Here is a 19,871-nt window from a genome sequence, read left to right on the forward strand (position 1 = left end):
ATCAGTCAAAAGTAAAATTACAAACTAAACTATCAAAAGGAACGCAAGCAAACTGTTATTTAATTGTTATAGTAATATTATTTACTTACTTATTAAATATAATAAAATTAAATACACTGGAAAATTTTGAAAACTGTTATTTTTGCTTTCCGTCTCAAAAGGTTGCCCCTAAAATAGGCGATTACCTGTAGATTAAATAATAACAAATTAATGACACGTAGAAGAATTGAAGACCGGAGTCGATTATTTATCTATCGAAAATCGAAGTTTAGATATTTCCATTCCCAAATTCAATGAACAATTAAAACTATTTACAGCTTTGAGACTCATAGATATATCATGCATTTATACTTTTATTTTTATATTTTTTCTCTGCTATGTTATTATATGTATATTACATTTTTTTAAGCCAAAGTACGACTCTGTCAAATGGCAATCAAAAAGTGTACATGATTTGGTTTTTTTTTTTAATTTTTGTTACTTCATCGTCCAAACTAAGTAGATAACTAATGTTTATAAGTGAAAGGATAGATTTCATAATTATTTCGGACACAATAAAATTTTAAATAAAAATTAAACCAAACGATGGTGCGATCACTTACTCCTATTTTTTCGTTCAGCTCACCGCTATTGAAAGCTCCAGTTGGTTGTGGAAGTTGCATGTATTCGTTTGTGGGGATCCGCCTGTAGTTGTGATGACGCGTTGTGTTGTGCGTAGATTTCCGAATATGTGAAAACGAATTCTACTAGTTACAATATAATTACGTACGTATGCGTACGTATGCCAAAAAGAATTGTGCTTTCAAAATAATTCGTGTGCTTACGTACTAATTTATTGTCGTCAACATGACTGAGTCGGGAATTGATCTAGGCTTTGATATGGAGTTCGACGATTTAAGTCTTAATTTGCTAAACGACAACGACAATATGGATCTACTACCAAATGTTACTGTAGCAGGCAGTTCTGAGAATGTGGAATTTTATGAATTAAAATCATCAACGCGGTCTTTGCGATCTGACGAAATGTAAGTTGTAAGAATTGAAAAATAGGAGCTATCTGAAATAACTAAAATTATACATATGTATTTTCATTACTATTCATACATATGCACATGTATCCATGATCAAATATACATGTGTATGTGTATATAATGTATGTACATCCATAACCACATATGCGTTATCGTATGTACATACATCACGATATTTGGTGTATGATTAGCGCTATTTTATTATCTTATCGGACATACATTTATACAAAAATATGTACATATGTATATGTATATCTACATGCACATAGGTATTTGACCCACGTCTGTATGCGTATGTACGTATGAAAAATTGAAATATCTTACGTAGATTTGGGTAATTAATTATGTATGAATATACATACATATATACAAAAAAAAATACAAAAATGCAGATACATATATACATTAACAATCTATTATTACATTATATATGTACATATATACACAATAATGTTTCTAGCACGAGTTGCTAATAAATGTAAGACAAGAAGGAATCCAGGATATTGCCGGTATCTTATGTACATATGTATATACATACGTATCTATATTATATATATATATATAATATATTATAGTTATATGTATATATTTCCAGTTGTAAGCATGTATGTATATGTACATATGTATATAAACATACGTACATACATACGAGTATTTGCACATTTATTAAGTTTTTGTCCGATTGACTCATCAACCAGAAAACCAAGATATTTTTGAGATCAGCTTTGATTCTGTTTCTCTGGAAAATTTTACCCAAAATTTAGGTTTTAAATTATCTTTTAGGCTATCATTCCCCTTGGCCGCGGCTCCGCCGCCCACTCCGTTCGTCCCAGAATCTTTCGAAAAATACACAGTCTTTGGTAAGGCGCAGTCCTAATCTAGTATTGAAAGCCCACCCGCTCCCTTGTCTGTGCGGCGTCGTAAAGAACCCCGCCATAAACAGCAGTTTGGCCCTTCATGCCATCTTGGAAATGTATAGTCTTTACTAGTCATGTAAAAACACATCGATGCATTGAGCATCGATGTTTTTTTGCCGATGTTTACCGATGTTTTCCGGTGTTTTTGCCTGTACCGATGTTTTGCAAAACATCGATCGTTTAATTTCAAATCTGTAAGCAGCAAACACAGCAATGCCTGCCTCATTTGAAAGCAATCCTTCGTGTTTTTGGGACGGTATGAAAAGTACCTATCCTAATTTATACAAAATCTATACAATGATATGTAAAAGACTGCTATGAAAACATAATAATTTCTTTTATGTTATGATATGTAAAAGACTGCTATGAAAGCTCATTTTTCCTTTGTTGAATATTCGTTTTATAATCAAATGGGAAAGTTTTGAAACATCGGTCATACATCGATGCATCGTAGAATCAATCCGATGTATCAATCGATGTTTGATTTTGACAACATCGATGGATTACTTTAATTCCAATATAAGAAGCAATAAATCGGACCAACTCATCCGTCTTCACTTCTTCGCTTTTTCACTTTTCTTCTTCTTGGGGTAACGTTGTAAGTTGCTGCGGCAACCGAAACTCTACATTTATACCCGATACTTAGTCAGTATGGTCACATTGAGCGACAATGTGTGCGTGCGGGAGAGACAGAAAACGTGTCTGAACGTGTCGGTGGGCGCTGCGTAGCCACTGCAAATAATTTTTTTGTTCCTTTTGGCCATAAAAATGATCCGATCTGATCCAGATTCAGCAATCTCATAGATTCCTATCTTGAATATTGTGGATGCCACAGATTTTCGTCTTTTGTGGGGGTGGGGCGAAATTTGAAAAAAATCGTTTTATAGTGAGATCTAACAAGAGTGTGGATACCAAATTTGGTTACTCTAGCTTTAATAGTCTCTGAGATTTGTGGATGCCCCCGATTTTCGTCCTTTTTTTTTTTTATTGGACGTTGACATGCAATGACTGCATCTAACAAGAGGCGATGCAATTACTGCACCGTCAAGTGGCCCGTGTGACACCAGCAGAAGGCTGTTACGCGCGGATCCCAGGCAAAACGCAGCCCTCCTCCCGCCCAACCGACCGAGGGGCGCTGCCGCATGACGCGCGGTGCGTAGCCGAACCAAACGCGAGCATGCAAGAAAGATAGATATTAGACTAACCTTCGAGGAAAATTAGCACTAAACTTATTAAGAAATTAAGCATGCAATAAAATACAAAATACAAATACCACTACAATTACTAATTACTAGAGAGGTGTGTAAGGATTAGTAATTTAATAAGAGGAAGAGAATTAGTGGAGGATATAATATGGTAGAGGGAATTATAGTCCGAGCATAAGACCCTAAACGGTTCATGCAAGGAATAATTCGATCTACAAAGTGGAAGGAACAACGGTATAAAGTTTCTAGTCAGTCTAATAGGAATCGTGAAGTTTATGCGGCTCAACAGATCAGGGCTGTCTATGTCACCCCTGATCAAGTTGTGCATAAATATCACACCAAGCATTTTTCTACGGTTAACTAAGGATGGGAGGTTTACTAATAATAGTCTACTAGAGTAAGATGGGAGTCTTACACCCGCATCCCAGTTAAGGCCCCGCAGAGCAAAGAGTAAAAAGTTTTTCTGTACTGATTCTATACGGTCCTGGTGTACTTTGTACTGAGGGCACCATACACAGGAGCCGTATTCTAAGATCGGACGAACAAGCGAGGTATAGAGAGTCTTTGTTATATAGGGGTCGTCAAATTCCTTTGACCACCTCTTTATAAACCCAAGCACGCCCATGGCCTTATTTACCATGGTAGAAATGTGTTCGGAAAACTTTAACTTGGGATCTAACATAACACCCAGATCATCCACCAGGGTAATTCTCTCAAGAGAACCCCCAAATAGGGTGTAGGGAGCCAACAAAGGGTTAGAACGATGAAATGTCATAACTTTGCATTTCGAGGCATTAAGGTGTAACAAGTTTGCACAACACCATGACTGAAAGCTATTGAGATCGGATTGCAAGCGAGAATGAAATGAAATGTCCTTGTACTGGACACAGAGTTTAACATCATCCGCATACATAAGTACTCGAGAGTATGTTATTACTGAAGGCAAGTCATTAATAAAGAGTGTGAAGAGTAAGGGGCCTAGATGGCTGCCCTGTGGTACTCCCGAAGAAACCTTTACTGGTAAAGAGAGGGAGTTTTTGAAGAGGACTCTTTGAGACCTAGAACAAAGATAGCTAGAAATCCATCTCAGGAGGTTGGGCGGAAACCCTAAAAGGTCAAGTTTATGTGCTAAAAGGGAATGGTTTACAGAGTCGAATGCTTTACTAAAGTCGGTGTAAATAACATCCGTCTGTAAGTTACCTTGAAAGCCTTTAATAATGAAAGAGGTAAACTCTAACAAGTTCGTGGTGGTTGATCGCCGCCTTATAAATCCATGCTGAGTTGGAGATATAAGTGACTTGCAGAGATGTTGCAAGTGCGGAGTTAAAACCTTCTCAAACAATTTGGGAATAGCGGATAACTTTGCTATACCTCTATAATTTTTTACATCAGACTTACTACCTTTTTTATGGAGAGGAATTATAAACGATTCCTTCCAGATTGGGGGGAAGCAAGATGAATCAATGGACATGGTGAATAGTTTAAGCAATGGTCCACACAGAGCCTCGGCGCAGTACCTGAGTACACAACCTGGAACCCCGTCTGGACCCGGTGAAAACACCGGCTTAACTAGTCGAAGATCTTGAAGTAGGGAATACTCATTTAACAAGGGACTGAAAATGCCGTTCGACCTCGGTAATCCGTATGGGTACGGTTGACCAGAGTAGCGTTCCTCAGAATAGGTAGTTTGGAAAAACTGGGCAAAAAGATCGGCAATTGCCTGATCATTATTTGCCGACGTATTACAAAATGATAGCGAGGATGGGTGTGCGGACGTTCTACGCTTACTGTTTACGAAGCAGTAAAACTGTTTAGGGTCCTGAGAAAAACGTATCCTGCAACGAGATAGGTAGTTCTTATAGCATTGAGCATTAAGAACTGAAAAGTTTGACCGAGCTATTACATAACGAGAGTGAGAAGTAGGAGAACCCACTTCTTGAAATTTTTTATAAAGTCTTGATTTTAAGTTTTTTAGACTGGATAACTCTTTGGTAAACCAAGGGGGTTTTCCAGATCTAATCGGACAAGAAAGCGGGACACAAGAATCAAAAAATGTGCCAAGAGCATTGTAAAAAATGTTTGTGGCTTTTGTGACATCAGTGCACAAGTACAAAGCGGACCAATCAAAATCCCTAATTAGGTTATTAAGCTTCGCAAACTCGGCTTTACGAAAGCAGCGGACACGTTCAGGTAGTCTACTCGACCGATCCAATACAGTTGGTCCTATGTCTAGCGACACCTCGAAAGTAGGGTGGTAGGCGTCTTCAGGTATAGTGAGCGGAAGGGCTCGGGTTAACAACACTATGGTCGGATCCGATACAAAGCATAGATCAAGCAATCGACCCAAGGAATTTTTCACATGATTGACTTGAGACAAGGACAGGTCAAGCAAGCCGTCAACAAAGTCATGTCGTGACATGGGCACTAGGATGCTAGACTCGTTTACCGAAGACCAAACAGTTCCTGGCAAGTTGAAGTCACCAAGAACTATCATACGATCTTTATCAGATAGCGAGGAAGCAACAGCGGTTAAAGCGGACAAGTGCTGCTCATAAATTGAAATATCCGAAGAAGGTGGGATATACGAGCAAGTAATGAATATAGCGAAAGCGGGAAGAATCAGTTTTACACACAGGAATTCCAGTTCCTGTTGAACTTGGACTGTGAAGTGTTCTGACGTGAAGTAAGAGTCCACTGCAATTAGAACCCCTCCTGCACGTCGAGACGAACGGTCCTTTCTAAAAGTTGTGTACCGACCTGCCAAAACCTCGGAACTAAGAATGTCCGGCTTTAACCAGGTTTCAGTAAACACAATAACGTGGGAAGCAAATGCAACACTATCCCGGAAAAGAATGCTGAGCTTACTACGCAAGCCTCTTACATTCTGATAGGTTACTAAAAGAGAAGTTAGTTTTTTGCAAAGGTTGGAGCAAGACGGGAAGTTGAGGAAGAGGAAGTTGAGGTTGAGGGTGGCACGCTGGAAAGATTTGGAAGCGATATGGGGGGCCTATTCTTCTTCTTAGCCTTAAACTCCTTCACCACCAAATGCTCCGGCCAAAATTTGGTGGAGCAAATGGTGTCAAATTGAGTTGGGGAGATGCTTATCTTAAACGACGCTATCTCCCTGGCATAAGAGAAGTTAAATTTCTCCACCTTTAAGCCCACGGCTTTTATTTTGCTTTGAATGAAAGCAGTTACATCATTAGATGTGAGGTCAGGGGCCAGCCGTGAAACAAAAACTTGTCGTTTTGGTGGGACTCCCACCAGTGGTTTAGTCACCGCAGGTCTAGTACCTGTGGTGGCAATATCCGGGGGTCCGGAACGTCTATTTACTGGTGGGATCGGGATAGACGGGACAACTAGTGAACTTGCGGACACCACGGACACGGACGCAGCAGACGTACTTGGCTGCACATTCTCCGAGGCGATGAATTCGGCTACCGAATCTGCATCGCCAGCAGCTTTCGTTGCCTTTGGAGTGGCAAACGAGATCAACTGCTGTACACTTGGAGTGGTCGGAGTCAATTTTTCGGCGGCGGACGGCTGAGTGACGGTTGGCACTTGCAGGTCCCGCGGAGTGACCTTTTTGCGCCTCGGAGACTCATTCAGCAGCTTTAAACCGCTAAACTGAGCCTCCATGGCTAGGAGCCGATCGTACTGGTTTTTAAAACCAACGGTCAGCTCCTTAAAGCCACTCCGCGTCTGCCTCATGAAAGCCACCATGTCTTTCTCCACCGCACGGCATGCCTCGCAACTGTAATGCAAGCCATTACGTTTGGCTATGGCATCGCTCACGAGGCCAGAAAATCCCGCGCATTTTGCGTGGACTACGCTGTCGCAGAGCCAGCAGGGGACATTTGGCTGATCGTGAGTGATCTGCTTCTTGCAGGTTTTTTTAGCGCAGACCACAGCGAATTCCATTTTTTTTTTATTATTAAAATATTTTATTAAAATCAAAAAAATTAAAAATTTCCAAAACAAATTGGTATCAGACCAATGTGCCAGACAACGCTCAAAGCGGAATTGGTAAGAAAAAAAGAGAGCAGAGTGGAGAGCGGTTATAGCGAGAGCTACTAGATAGAGAGCGCTATTGCTCAGAAAGTTGAAAGAGCGAGAGAGAAAGAACAGTTATTGAGGTTGAGGTGATAGCGAGAGAGTGATAAGACAACAAAAGCTACCAGACGAGAGCGGACTGCAATGCAATACTCACTCACTGCAACAACACAACACAAGCCGACGCCGAAAAATAAAAAGTTAAATAATATTTTAACACAAATCAAAAGGCATGCACTCGCGTAAAAGAATAGGTTTCCAGATTGTTGTCTGGTTAGAAAGTATATTTAGAATTTAATTAGGAAAACTCCGGCTGTTTATTCGAAACAAAAGGAAAAATGCGGAGCGCAAAACAAAAACACGTCTGATCACTACGAAAGAGAACGAAGTTTTTTTGCGGGGGCGGAAGGGGGTGTTGCGAAATTTTGAAACAAACTTGTCAAGGTGCGACAACACAGGAGTGTGGATACCAAATTTGGTTGCTCTAGCTTTTAAAGTCTCTGAGATCTTGAAACTCACATTTTGCAATAGGCAAAGCCGACCATGAAACGTGTTTGTTAGAGACAGACACAGCGAGAGAAAATTAAATAGTTTTCATCATTCTGGCAATAATAATTATACGATTCTGGTTTTGCACCCTAGAACATATAGTCATCCTCTACGATTCTGCGTTTTCTGTTTTCTCATATCGTTAAAATTGTGGATGCTACAGATTTTCGCCCTCTGTGGGGACGGAAGTCGGCGTGGCGAAGTTTTGAAATATACTTGCAACGCTGACATATCACAGAAGACTCGATACAAAATGTCTTTGCTCTAGCTCTTATAGTCTTTGAGAAATAAGCGCTAATAGAGACGGACAGACAGACAGACAGGGCTGTTGCAAAATCAACGCAAGCTGATGTTGCAGATGAAGGATCAAGGTGACCAACAGCAACCGATGATATTGCAAGTGAAGCATCAGGTCAAAGATCACTGTTAAGCCCAATCAAAAAGATTAGAAGCAATAGGAGCATTCGCTCCCACAATTGTCGAAAATGTGGGGCATCCACGGTGACTACGCAACGTGTATGGGATATAAATTTAAAGCTGAAACTCACAACAGGGGCCTGGAAACATCTGAAACAATACGGACGGACGGACAGTCGGACGGACGGACAGGCAGAAATGGCTCTATCAACGCGGCTATTGATGCTAGGGTCGGAAATGCTTCCTTCTGGGTGTTACACACATCCGTTTTCCTCACAAATCTAATATAGTATCCCTACACTCTTTTATCGGGTAGAAAAATGAACTTTTGCTGAATTTAATATGTTTTCACGGTTAATGAAATGATACGTTAGTTGGTTGAATTAGTTATCTTTGAATACATTTTGAAAATAATATAGGGACAGAACTATATGGAAATGTATTTTTATTGTATTCTACCAAAGACTATACAATACCAAGATGTTGCATGAGCGACCAAAAAGCTGTTCTATGGCGGGTCCTAACATTAGAACCCAAAAGGCACGCGGGAGCGCGCGGGGTTTCAATTCCCTTTTCGCCTGTACTTCGTCTCTACCGCGACCCCGCTGCCCATCGGTTTCGTCTGTTCGGCAATTCTGGACTCTCGAGCCTCAGCACCGTCGAAGCGGTGGTCGCGGATCGCCGATGTCTTTGGAGCGGCACAGTGGGAAAATTCGATTGGAAAATTCTCTATTAGAATTTATCTAAAGCACTCATACAATTTTTTTACTATTTCGGCTGAGTCCCCACTGTGCCGCGCCAAAGACATCAGCGACCACGCTGCCCTACGGTTTCGGCACGCAGACGATTCATATTTTGTTTTTGTATTCTTTCTCTCGAGACGCACCGACTCGACGCTGACCGAGGCATTGACGAAGCCGAGCATTTCGGAGGCGAAGGTATCGTAAAAGAGAATTGAAGTAATAGCCCCGCGCGCCCGTACCATGAAGTGTCAAACGAAAATTGAAAAAGAATTTGTTCCTCCTGCAACATCTTGGTATTGTATAGTCTTTGATTCTACCCTATCGGCTTCAGTATTTTTTTTTTTTACATTTTTATATTTTTGTTGTTTTAACTCTTGCTTTTTTATATGAAAAAGAGATGTTAATTAACAGCTAATGAATGATATGTACAATACAAGTATATCCCGACTGACTGTTAAGATTTTGAATACGCGCCATCGGTTTTAAGTTCAATAACATGAGTGGCCACATTTCACAGTCCGCCACTATATGCCACAAGTATAAAATTTATATTCAGAGTCGAAGGTCTAGTTACTAGTACTCTAAGCACCATTCAAACCTCTTAGATTTAATTTGGTATATTTCTTTTAAACGTTTAAGGATATAATAATAAATAAATAATTTCTATACATACAGAATTTTTGGGGCATTATAATATTATATACGTACTAACTATATATAGATACATTTGTATAGAAGTACATTTATATACCAGATTTGATGATCGCCATTCAGCATTCTTAAACGCACCCTGTTTGCGCATATAATTCTATTGCGCAGCTATACATACTTGTGTATATTTATATACACACCCATGATGCAAAAATTTGTAAGGTGGCCAAATTCATTCGTTTATCGCACAAAAACCATTTTATTTTGTTCTATGTTCTATTTTACTGCTTTGGAAAATATATGTAGCTGTAATTTTTGCTTCCGGAATATTTTTTAGTGGCTTACAAATCTGAATGGTGTATGATTAAATTATAAAAAGAATAGCAAATGACTTATATTTATTTTTTGCAACCTTACACTATTTCCGCCATACACATAAATGGAAAAGCATGCGTACATTCTCATGCTCTCATTCCTCATTTACTTATTCGAAGAGACACAAGATCAAGGTCTTTGTAATACTTAGTGAATACGAGGACCAGAATTTATATAGCTTGTGAATAGTTCTGCGTGTTCTTTTATGATATACAAATAAAATGAACATGTTTTCTTACTGGAATAAGAAAACAAAAACAGTGCCCATTTGTTCGATAAACGAAAATTATTTAAAGCCTGACACAGTTGCATCAGTTGAAAAAAGTATAAATAGTCTAACAGTTGAAGACATGGAAAAGGAAAAGTTGTCACTGCTCAAATCAGACATTCGTCTTCAGGAGTTTCAAGAGTTTGTAAGAAGAGTGCAAACGTTGCAGATGTCATCGACAGAGGCTATTGAAAAAGAAGATTCTATAGCTAATCACAGCATGGACTCTAGTTCGTTTCCAATTGAAGTCGGCGTGGAACCTTCGATGTTAATGGAACTTGAAGACATTGACAGTGTGGTGCCTTTATCAGCATCGTCACGAAGGGATGGTCAAACTAAGTCCACGGCGACTACAAATATAAGAGTAACTGTCGGTATAGATAAAGATTTAGAAATGATTCTTGAAATGGATCCAAGCATCGTAGATTTGGGCGATATTAGCACCGAAACTACAGAACCGCGCATAGTGGGTCTACCGCCTCTCTCGGGTGGGTATGTATTTAGTCCATTATGAAAGAATTATCATATTCAATATAAATTAAAGTCTTTAGTACAGTTTGGCAGAATTTTTATGCATCGTACATTTTCTACTTATAGACCAACGTTTAAAACTGCAACTCCTACATCGCGGACGCAGCTAAAACTTCAATTGCAACGTGAGCAACAGCAGCAGGAACAGCAGCAACAAATGATGGTGCAGCAACTGATATCACCAGATCCAAAAATGCAGCTTTTGTTTGGCATGGGTCAGGGGTCGACTGAGTCGGAATTCATAAACAGCAACAGTACCAGCGCTTGTGGGAGCGGGTCATCTAGCCTGGAACAGATCTCTCAATTTGTACAAAGGGATCGTTTACCTTCGTCAAGTCCAGTTAAGTTGAAAGTTCCCCTACAAAGTATTGGTGTGGATGTACCACCTCAAGTGCTTCAGGTAATTCACAGCTAACGCTTTGTGTCGAAAAACGTTTTAAGCAAGGCATTTTACAGGTCAGCACAGTGCTTGAGAATCCGACTCGGTATCACGTTATACAGAAGCAAAAAAATCAAGTGAGACAATTTCTCAGTGAGTCGTTCAAGCCATCTGTTTGGGGTTGTCATAACACCGATGTAAGTATTTTTTGGACACTTGGAAAAGATTCTGAAATAAATGGTACATATTTTTTCATGAACTTATAGACGAAAGCCGCAAATACCTCAGTATCCACTGGAAATCTACACAATTCTTCTTTGGTCAACAGTTGCCCTCCAATCGAGCGGTCAAATAGTTATAGATGTGAAATTACTTCCAGTGGCAAACGAACAATGCATTCTGATGAATCCATGCAAATATCTCCTTTTGGAGCAAGTTTTTTAAGAACTGGAAACTGCAACGACCATGTTTCATCGAGAAGTATTAACCCTCAAAGTTCAGAAGAATCCACAGAAATTGTAAATAAAACACAAGGATATGTTAAGAGGAATTCAAGTTTAAATTCTTCTATTACTACACGTACTGCATCTGGAATAATTAATACGATGCCCACATCCAGTACAACGAGTTCATTGCACTCCATTTCAGCACCCATATCCCCAAGTCTAAGCTCTGTAGCTACAAGTGCTTCAGAGGTGAGTAAAAATAGTATTTTAATTTTTTGTAACCCATTAAAAAAAAAAATGGAAAAAAAACAAACAGCTTAGTAATAGCAAAGACAATACAATACCAAGATGTTGCATGAGGAACAAATTCTTTTTCGATTTTCGTTTGACGCTTCATGGTACGGGCGCGCGGGGCTATTACTTCAATTCTCTTTTACGCTACCTTCGCCTCCGAAATGCTACTCGGCTTCGTCAATGCCTCGGTCAGCGTCGAGTCGGTGTGTCTCGAGAGAAAGAATACAAAAACAAAATATGAATCGTCTGCGTGCCGAAACCGTAGGGCAGCGTGGTCGCTGATGTCTTTGGCGCGGCACAGTGGGGACTGTAGTAAAAAGTAGTAGTAAAAAAATTGTATGAGTGCTTTAGATAAATTTAATGTAGGCATCTAATAGAGAATTTTCCAATCGAATTTTCAAGATAGTTTTAGTTTAGGAGATATAAGCACTCAAAGTTTAACATTTTTCAGTATGCAAATATTAATTGAACTCATATTCACTAACTAATTTAGCAAGCTGAGACGGCCAAAGGTCCCACTGTGCCGCTCCAAAGACATCGGCGATCCGCGACCACCGCTTCGACGGTGCTGAGGCTCGAGAGTTCAGAATTGCCGAACAGACGAAACCGATGGTCAGCGGGGTCGCGGTAAAGACGAAGTACAGGCGAAAAGGGAATTGAAACCCCGCGCGCTCCCTCGTGCCTTTTGGGTGCTAATGTTAGGACCCGCCATAGAACAGCTTTTTGGTCGCTCATGCAACATTTTGGTATTGTATAGTCTTTGGTAATAGGCTTTTTAGAGAGACTTTGAGGAACAACTTTTATTAAGAATCATCTTTCTTAGAGGAGAAAATATTAAAGTGAAAATTGACTGCACAAAAACAAAAAAATACCGAAAAAGTGAACTTTTCCCACAACATATGAATTTCAGATTAAAGCTCATGAAATTATATGCTAAATTAATATCGGGACTTAATTATATGAAAATGTGTTTATATTAGCTTTTAAAAACCGAAAAAAATATGGTCGAAATATGGTGTAGAATTATTTGAAAAATTCATCGGATATGATTGTAAACTTATTTCCCGGGAATTTTTGGGGTCGCTGATTACGAATTATATGAAAGTTTTCGAGAGTATCCAGTTCTTTTTTCTTCGATAGTTGAGTTGAGTTCCATTCGAATGCATTATTTTTTTTTGCCTCAACATTTGGGCAGCAAACAGTGTTGTCAACTTTTGAGATAAAAAATAGTTGTTTTTGTGGTAAAATGATAAAATAGCTTGTGTTTTTTTTTAGTTTTAGTTTCAGAAACTAAATTTTTTTAGAAAAATATATAAATATTTTAAATATCAGATTCCGCTAATATTAGATTTCAATTTTAAAAGGAAATCTAGCTTTAACGAGGGGGAACGTTGTGAGTTGCTGCTGCGACCGCAACTCTACATTTATACCCGATACATAGTCAGTATGGCTACGCTGAGCGCCAAAGAGTGCATGCGGGAGAGACAAAAAAAAAACGTGTTTGAACATGTCGTCGGGCGCTGCGTAGCCACTGCAAATTGATTTTTTACTTTTGGCTATAAAAATGATCCGATCTGATCCAGATTCGGCAAGCTGGTAGATGTGGTCAATCCTTATGATTGTGCAGTTTTAGTTTTGTTGTATCTTCAACATTGGGATGCCACAGATTTTCGTCCTTTGTAGGGGTGGGGTGAAATTTTGAAATACATTAAGATCTAACAGGAGTATGAATACAAATTTTGGTTGCTCTAGCTCTAAAAATCTTTGCGATTTGCGGATGCCAACGATTTTCGTCCTTTGCGGGGGCGGAAAGTGGGGGGGCGAAATTTTGAAATACAGGTTCGATATCACAGGAGTGTGGATACCAAATTTGCCTGCTCTAGCTCTTATAGTCTCTGAGATCTAGGCGCTCACTTTTTGCGATAGGGAAAGCCGACCATGAAACGTGTGTGCTAGAGAGAGACGGAGCGAGAAATAACGAAATAGTTTTCATCATTGTGGCTTTAATAATTATACGATCTGGTTCGGATTCTGCAGTCTAGAACAAACTGTGAGTCTCTACGATTCTACATATTCTACGATTCTTGATAAATCTTATTTTTTTAGGAGCGTAGGCCCGTGTATCGAACATTTTACAAAAAATGTGTACGAAACTGTACTGTTCACAAATAATTAAAAAAAAGAATTGGTGAAGCTTCGCATGCGCTGAAGCTTTCTCGAATATGATTGATATATGTATATGCGTACGATATTTCGGAGACTTGGGCATTGAACTGACCATTTTTCTAAATCTTACTTTGATAATGCAATAACACCAAAAACCACATATTGTTAAGTTTGTTCAAATGTCTACAGAGAAAAGTTCTCATGACGACTTCGTTATACAAGTAAGGTATCTGAATTTTTGCTTGTGTTGCTGTTTGATTTAACAACAAACCACATTTCTAAATCAATATCAGGTGTCAAATTAGTTTAACTGCCTAAGGCTGACTCTAAAGTTTTCTAAAGATTTGGTACACAAAATTGTTTTAATGAAAAACTAAAAAAAAATTAATTTTCTTTAAGCTTTAAAGCGCGACCCTGCGCCTTTAAAAACCTATGGATTAACGGCTAAACAGTTACAAACTATCTATCAGAAAAGTCGGTTTGATGCCAGAAAAAAAGGCCAAATAGTCAACTATTCAAATCAATAGATGCGGAATAACCGACTTAATGTGCAGCGACTGTTCGTATACAATTTCAAACTTCTTATTGTTTTTCTTTACTGTTTTTGGTCTCGTACAGATAGAAGGGAGTAGTGGTAGGTTGTTCATGAACGAAAAAAGGGATCAAAAGATTGAGCGACATATAACGCCATTATAACCGTCGCGATTTTTTATTTTTATACCCGGTACTCGAAAAGCTTAAAAATGTATTATATTTTTGGTAGAGTAGAGTAGATGTGGATGTGTGTAGCAGAAGGAAACGTTTTCGACCGTATAAAGTATATATATTCTTGATCAGTATTATACAATAAATTATTGTAGTCCAGTAGGCCGACTATCGAGCTGTCATTCGGAATGGAACTTATATTCTCTCGGAAATAAAGCCTCTCTAAATAATAGAAAAGAGCTCTCTGTCTCTATTTCTCAATCAAAAATACGAACCATAGAAACGTAACAATATATTGTATATGTTACATAAATCATATATTGACAATACCGGGTATAAAACTCACAACGTTTCAGCTCCTTATGTTTTCGAGAAATATTGTTTTCCAAAGATTTTCCAACTAAAAAACATCGCAAGGTTAATTTTAAATAATTTGTAGTCAACTTATTTCTTATTTAAAGTAAAAAAAAACATTTAATACTACTTTTTTTTGCAGATACCATCATTTGACAGCGATGTAAGTAGAAACTAAATATTGTAGTATTAACGGCATTGGTGGAAAGAGAGAGGGTGTTATGTAACTCTGCGGTTTGAAACCAGACAGAATATTGGTCATTAGGTGAAAGGGATAGACGGAGTTTAGAAATGTATTATACCATTGAGTTACATAAATCATAAGATGGAAATATGTATAGCGAAAACTGAGTAACGGGTAGTTTTGACATTTGTGACAACATTTTTGCAAGGACGACTAGGACGGTGCTACAAATTAAGATTTGAAATGTTAAACGATTTTTGATTTGCAGGCGGAAGATCTCTTTGATGATATACTACAAAACGACTCGTTTAATTTTGATAAAAATTTCAACTCCGAGCTTTATATTAAACAGGAACCACATAGCTTGACTGATGCTGAAATAAATGCTATGGCAAAAGATCGACAAAAAAAGGATAACCACAATATGAGTAATCGCACTACATGTGTAGTTTTTTTCCGAGTGGTGATTACTTACTTATATCCTCTGATTTTCAGTTGAGCGCAGACGACGCTTTAATATTAATGACAGGATCAAAGAACTGGGTACCCTTTTGCCAAAAGGTAGTGAAGCTTTTTACGAAGTCGTCCGTGATATTCGACCTAACAAAGGAACAATATTAAAATCATCTGTGGATTATATCAAATGCCTAAAACATGAGGTTACTCGTCTGAGACAAAATGAGTGCCGGCAGCGTCAGATGGAAATACAGAACCGCAAGCTTATGTCTCGCATTAGGGTAAAGTATTAAAATTATATCTTCCAAAAAAATATGTTCGCGGTCATTAATAGATATAATTTATATTTTTTTTAGGAGCTGGAAATGCAGGCCAAGTCACAAGATATTACTTTATCGGACTACCACGTAACATCAGTATCGGCACCCACCCCAGCAAACTTATATCTCAAAAGTTCAAGCCCTACTCCACCTGTTTCTCAAAGTCGTCGTTCACTTTTGGACGAATTAATAGTTGTTGAAAGAAAAGTAAGTTTCTACACACTAAGTAAATTTTTCCAGCAAAATTAAGTTAAAATTTGTTCTATAAAGATACCAGAAATAAATACCAGCGAAGCCAGCATGGGTATGAATCAGATCGATGAGCTCATGGAAGACTGCAAACACCCGGTTCAAGGGGGCGATCCGATGTTGTCGTCTCATAGTCACATGCTATCTGCTTCACATTCGCCTACTGCTAATCAGCTGAATTGTACCAGCTATGGACCAAAGAGCAGCTCGAATGCAAATTCTGGACTGTTTAACGAAACGCCCAGCGTCAACATTTCAGATGATCTTACCAACTGCTGCAATATCGCTTGCAGCAATTCATGCTGTATTCATCGCCAGTTGCAGACACCTGAAGGCCACATAAATAATTGTCATATAAATAGTCAGCAAAGCAACATGGAATCTGATTCTGTTCAAAACACAGTGTTTGGTAGGCTTGGACATTGCAATGGTGATCACGATCCACTGTTTTCATCATCCCAACGTTCACATGGTCCATTGGACGATGATCAACATCATTCTGTTGGCTTGTCTGCTGCGATGATAAACGATTCGCTTACTTCCTTAGTAGACGAAAGTCAAAGTGAACCTATGATTCTTACTTCTGATACTTTGGATATTGACCTTTGAATCATCAACTTTTGCAATACATCAGTAGTCCAAAGTCTACAAATTAGTATTATGCAGTAGGCGTGGCTGAAATCATCGCAATCACACTATATAAATTTGTTATATACACATGTCATATTAATTATCTACAGTATTGGAAATCCATAGGAAAGTTTGGATAAAAAGAAAATTAGAAAAAGGCTTGCTCAATGAATTATAGTGAAATTTTGACGTCAATTTTTTGTCTTTTCGCACAAAAACTTAATTAGTATTTACTAATAATTTTATTCATATGTCAAAATGTCCAAATATGTTATAATACATTTAACTTCCTGTGGACTGATTTAAGTCTTTAAGCCATATGTGTGTTATGTATTTAACGATTACTGGAATTACTAATGATTACCAATCCGTAGAACACTGTCAAAATCCTTCTTCCACATTCACATAGATCTTAGTAGAAAACGAGTATATAAATATATATGCATTATTTTCCCATAATACATTCCAATTTTGTAAGCAATTCTAATTTTGTAATAGATTACTATGTAGGATATGTATGCAATTATTACGTATCTAAGATTTTCAGAAGAAATTGTTTTTTAATGTTTAAATGAAAACGGTTTGATGAGTAGCAGAAGAGTGAATGAAAGTCCTTGTGTTATTGTTATACGAATAATTATTATATATTTTATAATAATACTGAGTACAAGATATGTACAACAAATTTGTTATATTTAGTATTTGATGCTGTATTTTTCTTGTTTAATTGTTACACTTGTTGATTTATATAATTGATAAAAATTAAAATTAAATTGTCTTTTCTTGAATACATTCCAGCAGTGCTTCTCCAACCGTTCCAGCAAACTGGCTTATAAAAAAATAGTTCAAATCGCCCAAGATCCAACCCCAAATCAAGTTGTGGAGAATTTGCGTGTCCGTAAAATCGCACAAATTATCATTCAAAAGGACGCGGGGTCGCCTGAAACTACTGTAATGAAAGAAATTGTATTTTTATTATTTTGAACCCTAATTGACTGGGAACATTTACAAACAACCAAAACAGGAAATTCTGGGAGGCTGTAGTGTTACAAAAGTTTTCCTATATAAGAAAACTAAGCAAAATTATATTTTTCTCACAGACGCAAAAATGAAGCCTTCGGGCATTTCAGCATGAAAAATATTCACTTCTGAACGATTAAAGATATTTTCATAGCATAAATTGTATTTTTATTTTATCGTACAATATCTTAGAGCTTTCAATGCGTTGCTAAAGTTGCACTTTGGTGTAGGAGCATATGTATTTGCTCAAAGCTCATTTTAAAACTCAGTTAAAGTTTTGTTGTTGATCAAAGTAGTTTTAAAGTCATTTTAAACGAATTTATCATTTTATATTACCATTATTACCGGTACTCGAAGAGTATAGGGGTATATTAGACTTTTGGTGGAAGTGTATAGTGTAAAACCCAGAAGGAAGCGTTTCCGGCATCATAAAATACACGTATATTCTTGATCAGCATCAATAGCCTAGCCGAGCGATATAGCCTTGTCGGCCGTGTCCGTGTTGATTGACGCCTAGTGCTCAGAGATTATAAGACCTAGAAAAACTATATTTTGTATTCAGACTCCTGTGATATCACACTGAATCAAGTTTGTTTCAACTGACGAAAATCTGTAGCATACACGATTTTAAAGATACGACAAAATCAAAAACTCATAATCATAGAGATTTACCATATATTCCAGACTGCAGGATCTGAATTAGAGCCGATCATTATCAGACATAAGTATCAAATGAAATTTTAGTCACACACTCTTTCTAATGCGCCAAAACATACCGAGATAGAAGAAAATATTGTACTATTAAACTAACAACCAAACAGGTAAAATTTGAGAAATTAAAATATTTAAATTTATGTAGGTTTCAGTTAAGACAAATTCGAAAATCGAATGAAAATTAGCCCCCTTTAATATGATCTTATACTATCTTATTCTAGAATTTAAAACCGATTTTATATACATATACATATTTATTAAGGATCTAATCAATTATTTTCAGCGTAGGACAAATCGAATTCCAATGTTACACTTTAGGTTCTTCAAACGATTCATTTTTTCGCCAATTCAGCCGAAAGCCAATCAAGTCCTTCATATAGCCCATGCCCTTGTGTGGCACAAGTTGCTTGAATAAACCACTAGAAATGGGAAAAGGGGTATTAATACTATTCGCATGCTAAACATAAAAAATATGTACATGACGGTTTCTTAATTGGTTCAGTCGCAACTTGTCTGTGAGCTCGGCGGCAGTCATTGCATTCGGTAGATCTTGTTTATTAGCAAAAACTAACAGCACAGCATCTTTAAGTTCATCTTCTTGGAGCTAGAATGGAAATATACATTTTGTTAGTGCATTCGTTAGCTATTGAAAATTTGACTAGGAAAGGAAAATACCATATTCTGAAGTTCCTTTTCGGCCTCATTGATACGATCACGGTCGTTGGAATCCACAACAAAAATTAAACCTTGCGTATTTTGAAAGTAGTGGCGCCACAATGGTCGAATTTTATCTTGACCACCGACATCCCAAACGGTAAAACATATGTTTTTATATTCCACGGTTTCTACATTGAAACCGATTGTAGGAATGGTTGTCACAATTTCTCCCAGCTTAAGTTTGTAAAGAATGGTCGTCTTTCCAGCTGCATCTAAGCCAACTGCGTTCGAAAATAGCGTTTAATGCGCATAATTAAACAAAAATCATAAAAAAAAGAGTATAGATAATTTTCATGACTATCACGACTATTTGTAGTATAGCCACCACCTAGAACAATTCACAACTTTTTAAACATACCCATTAGAATACGCATTTGCTTTTTGCCAAAAAGACGTGTCAAGAGGCTAGATATAGTCAACCCCATATTATTTTTTTATTGCTTAAGCAGCGATAAATTTTGTACTAAGTAAAATGTGTTTCTTTTTTTTCTATTTCA

The 19,871-nt window shown here is 37.7% G+C and overlaps 2 protein-coding genes across 6 annotated transcripts; one reads left to right on the plus strand and one right to left on the minus strand.

Moving 5' to 3' along the window:
• Nucleotides 1-600: 600 nt before the first annotated feature.
• On the plus strand, nt 601-18,052 carry LOC6602565 (microphthalmia-associated transcription factor). 5 transcript variants are annotated; one of them, XM_026991095.1, is made up of 9 exons: nt 602-1,025; nt 10,807-11,140; nt 11,197-11,316; nt 11,386-11,814; nt 15,227-15,247; nt 15,537-15,696; nt 15,764-16,005; nt 16,081-16,251; nt 16,315-17,118. In XM_026991095.1, exons 1-9 carry the CDS (start codon nt 847-849, stop codon nt 16,900-16,902), a joined length of 2,244 nt encoding a protein of 747 aa, XP_026846896.1. In that variant the 5' UTR covers nt 602-846; the 3' UTR covers nt 16,903-17,118. The 5 variants fall into 5 exon arrangements, with proteins under 5 accessions (XP_026846899.1, XP_026846896.1, XP_026846897.1 ...); XM_026991096.1 differs by lacking the exons at nt 602-1,025; nt 16,315-17,118 and adding exons at nt 10,270-10,701; nt 17,722-18,052; XM_026991097.1 differs by lacking the exons at nt 602-1,025; nt 16,315-17,118 and adding exons at nt 10,270-10,701; nt 17,725-18,052.
• Nucleotides 18,053-18,891: 839 nt separating this feature from the next.
• On the minus strand, nt 18,892-19,814 carry LOC6602564 (ADP-ribosylation factor 2). The gene is made up of 4 exons (XM_002027549.2): nt 19,733-19,814; nt 19,333-19,595; nt 19,136-19,261; nt 18,892-19,076 (listed from the first exon to the last, which is right to left on the minus strand). The coding sequence occupies exons 1-4, from the start codon at nt 19,797-19,799 to the stop codon at nt 18,990-18,992; spliced, it is 543 nt and encodes a 180-aa protein (XP_002027585.1). The 5' UTR covers nt 19,800-19,814; the 3' UTR covers nt 18,892-18,989.
• Between the last annotated feature and the right edge of the window lie 57 nt (nt 19,815-19,871).

Source organism: Drosophila persimilis, unplaced genomic scaffold, assembly GCF_003286085.1.
Source record: "Drosophila persimilis strain 14011-0111.01,24,50 unplaced genomic scaffold, DperRS2 tig00000652-arrow-arrow-pilon, whole genome shotgun sequence".
NCBI lineage: Eukaryota > Metazoa > Arthropoda > Insecta > Diptera > Drosophilidae > Drosophila > Drosophila persimilis.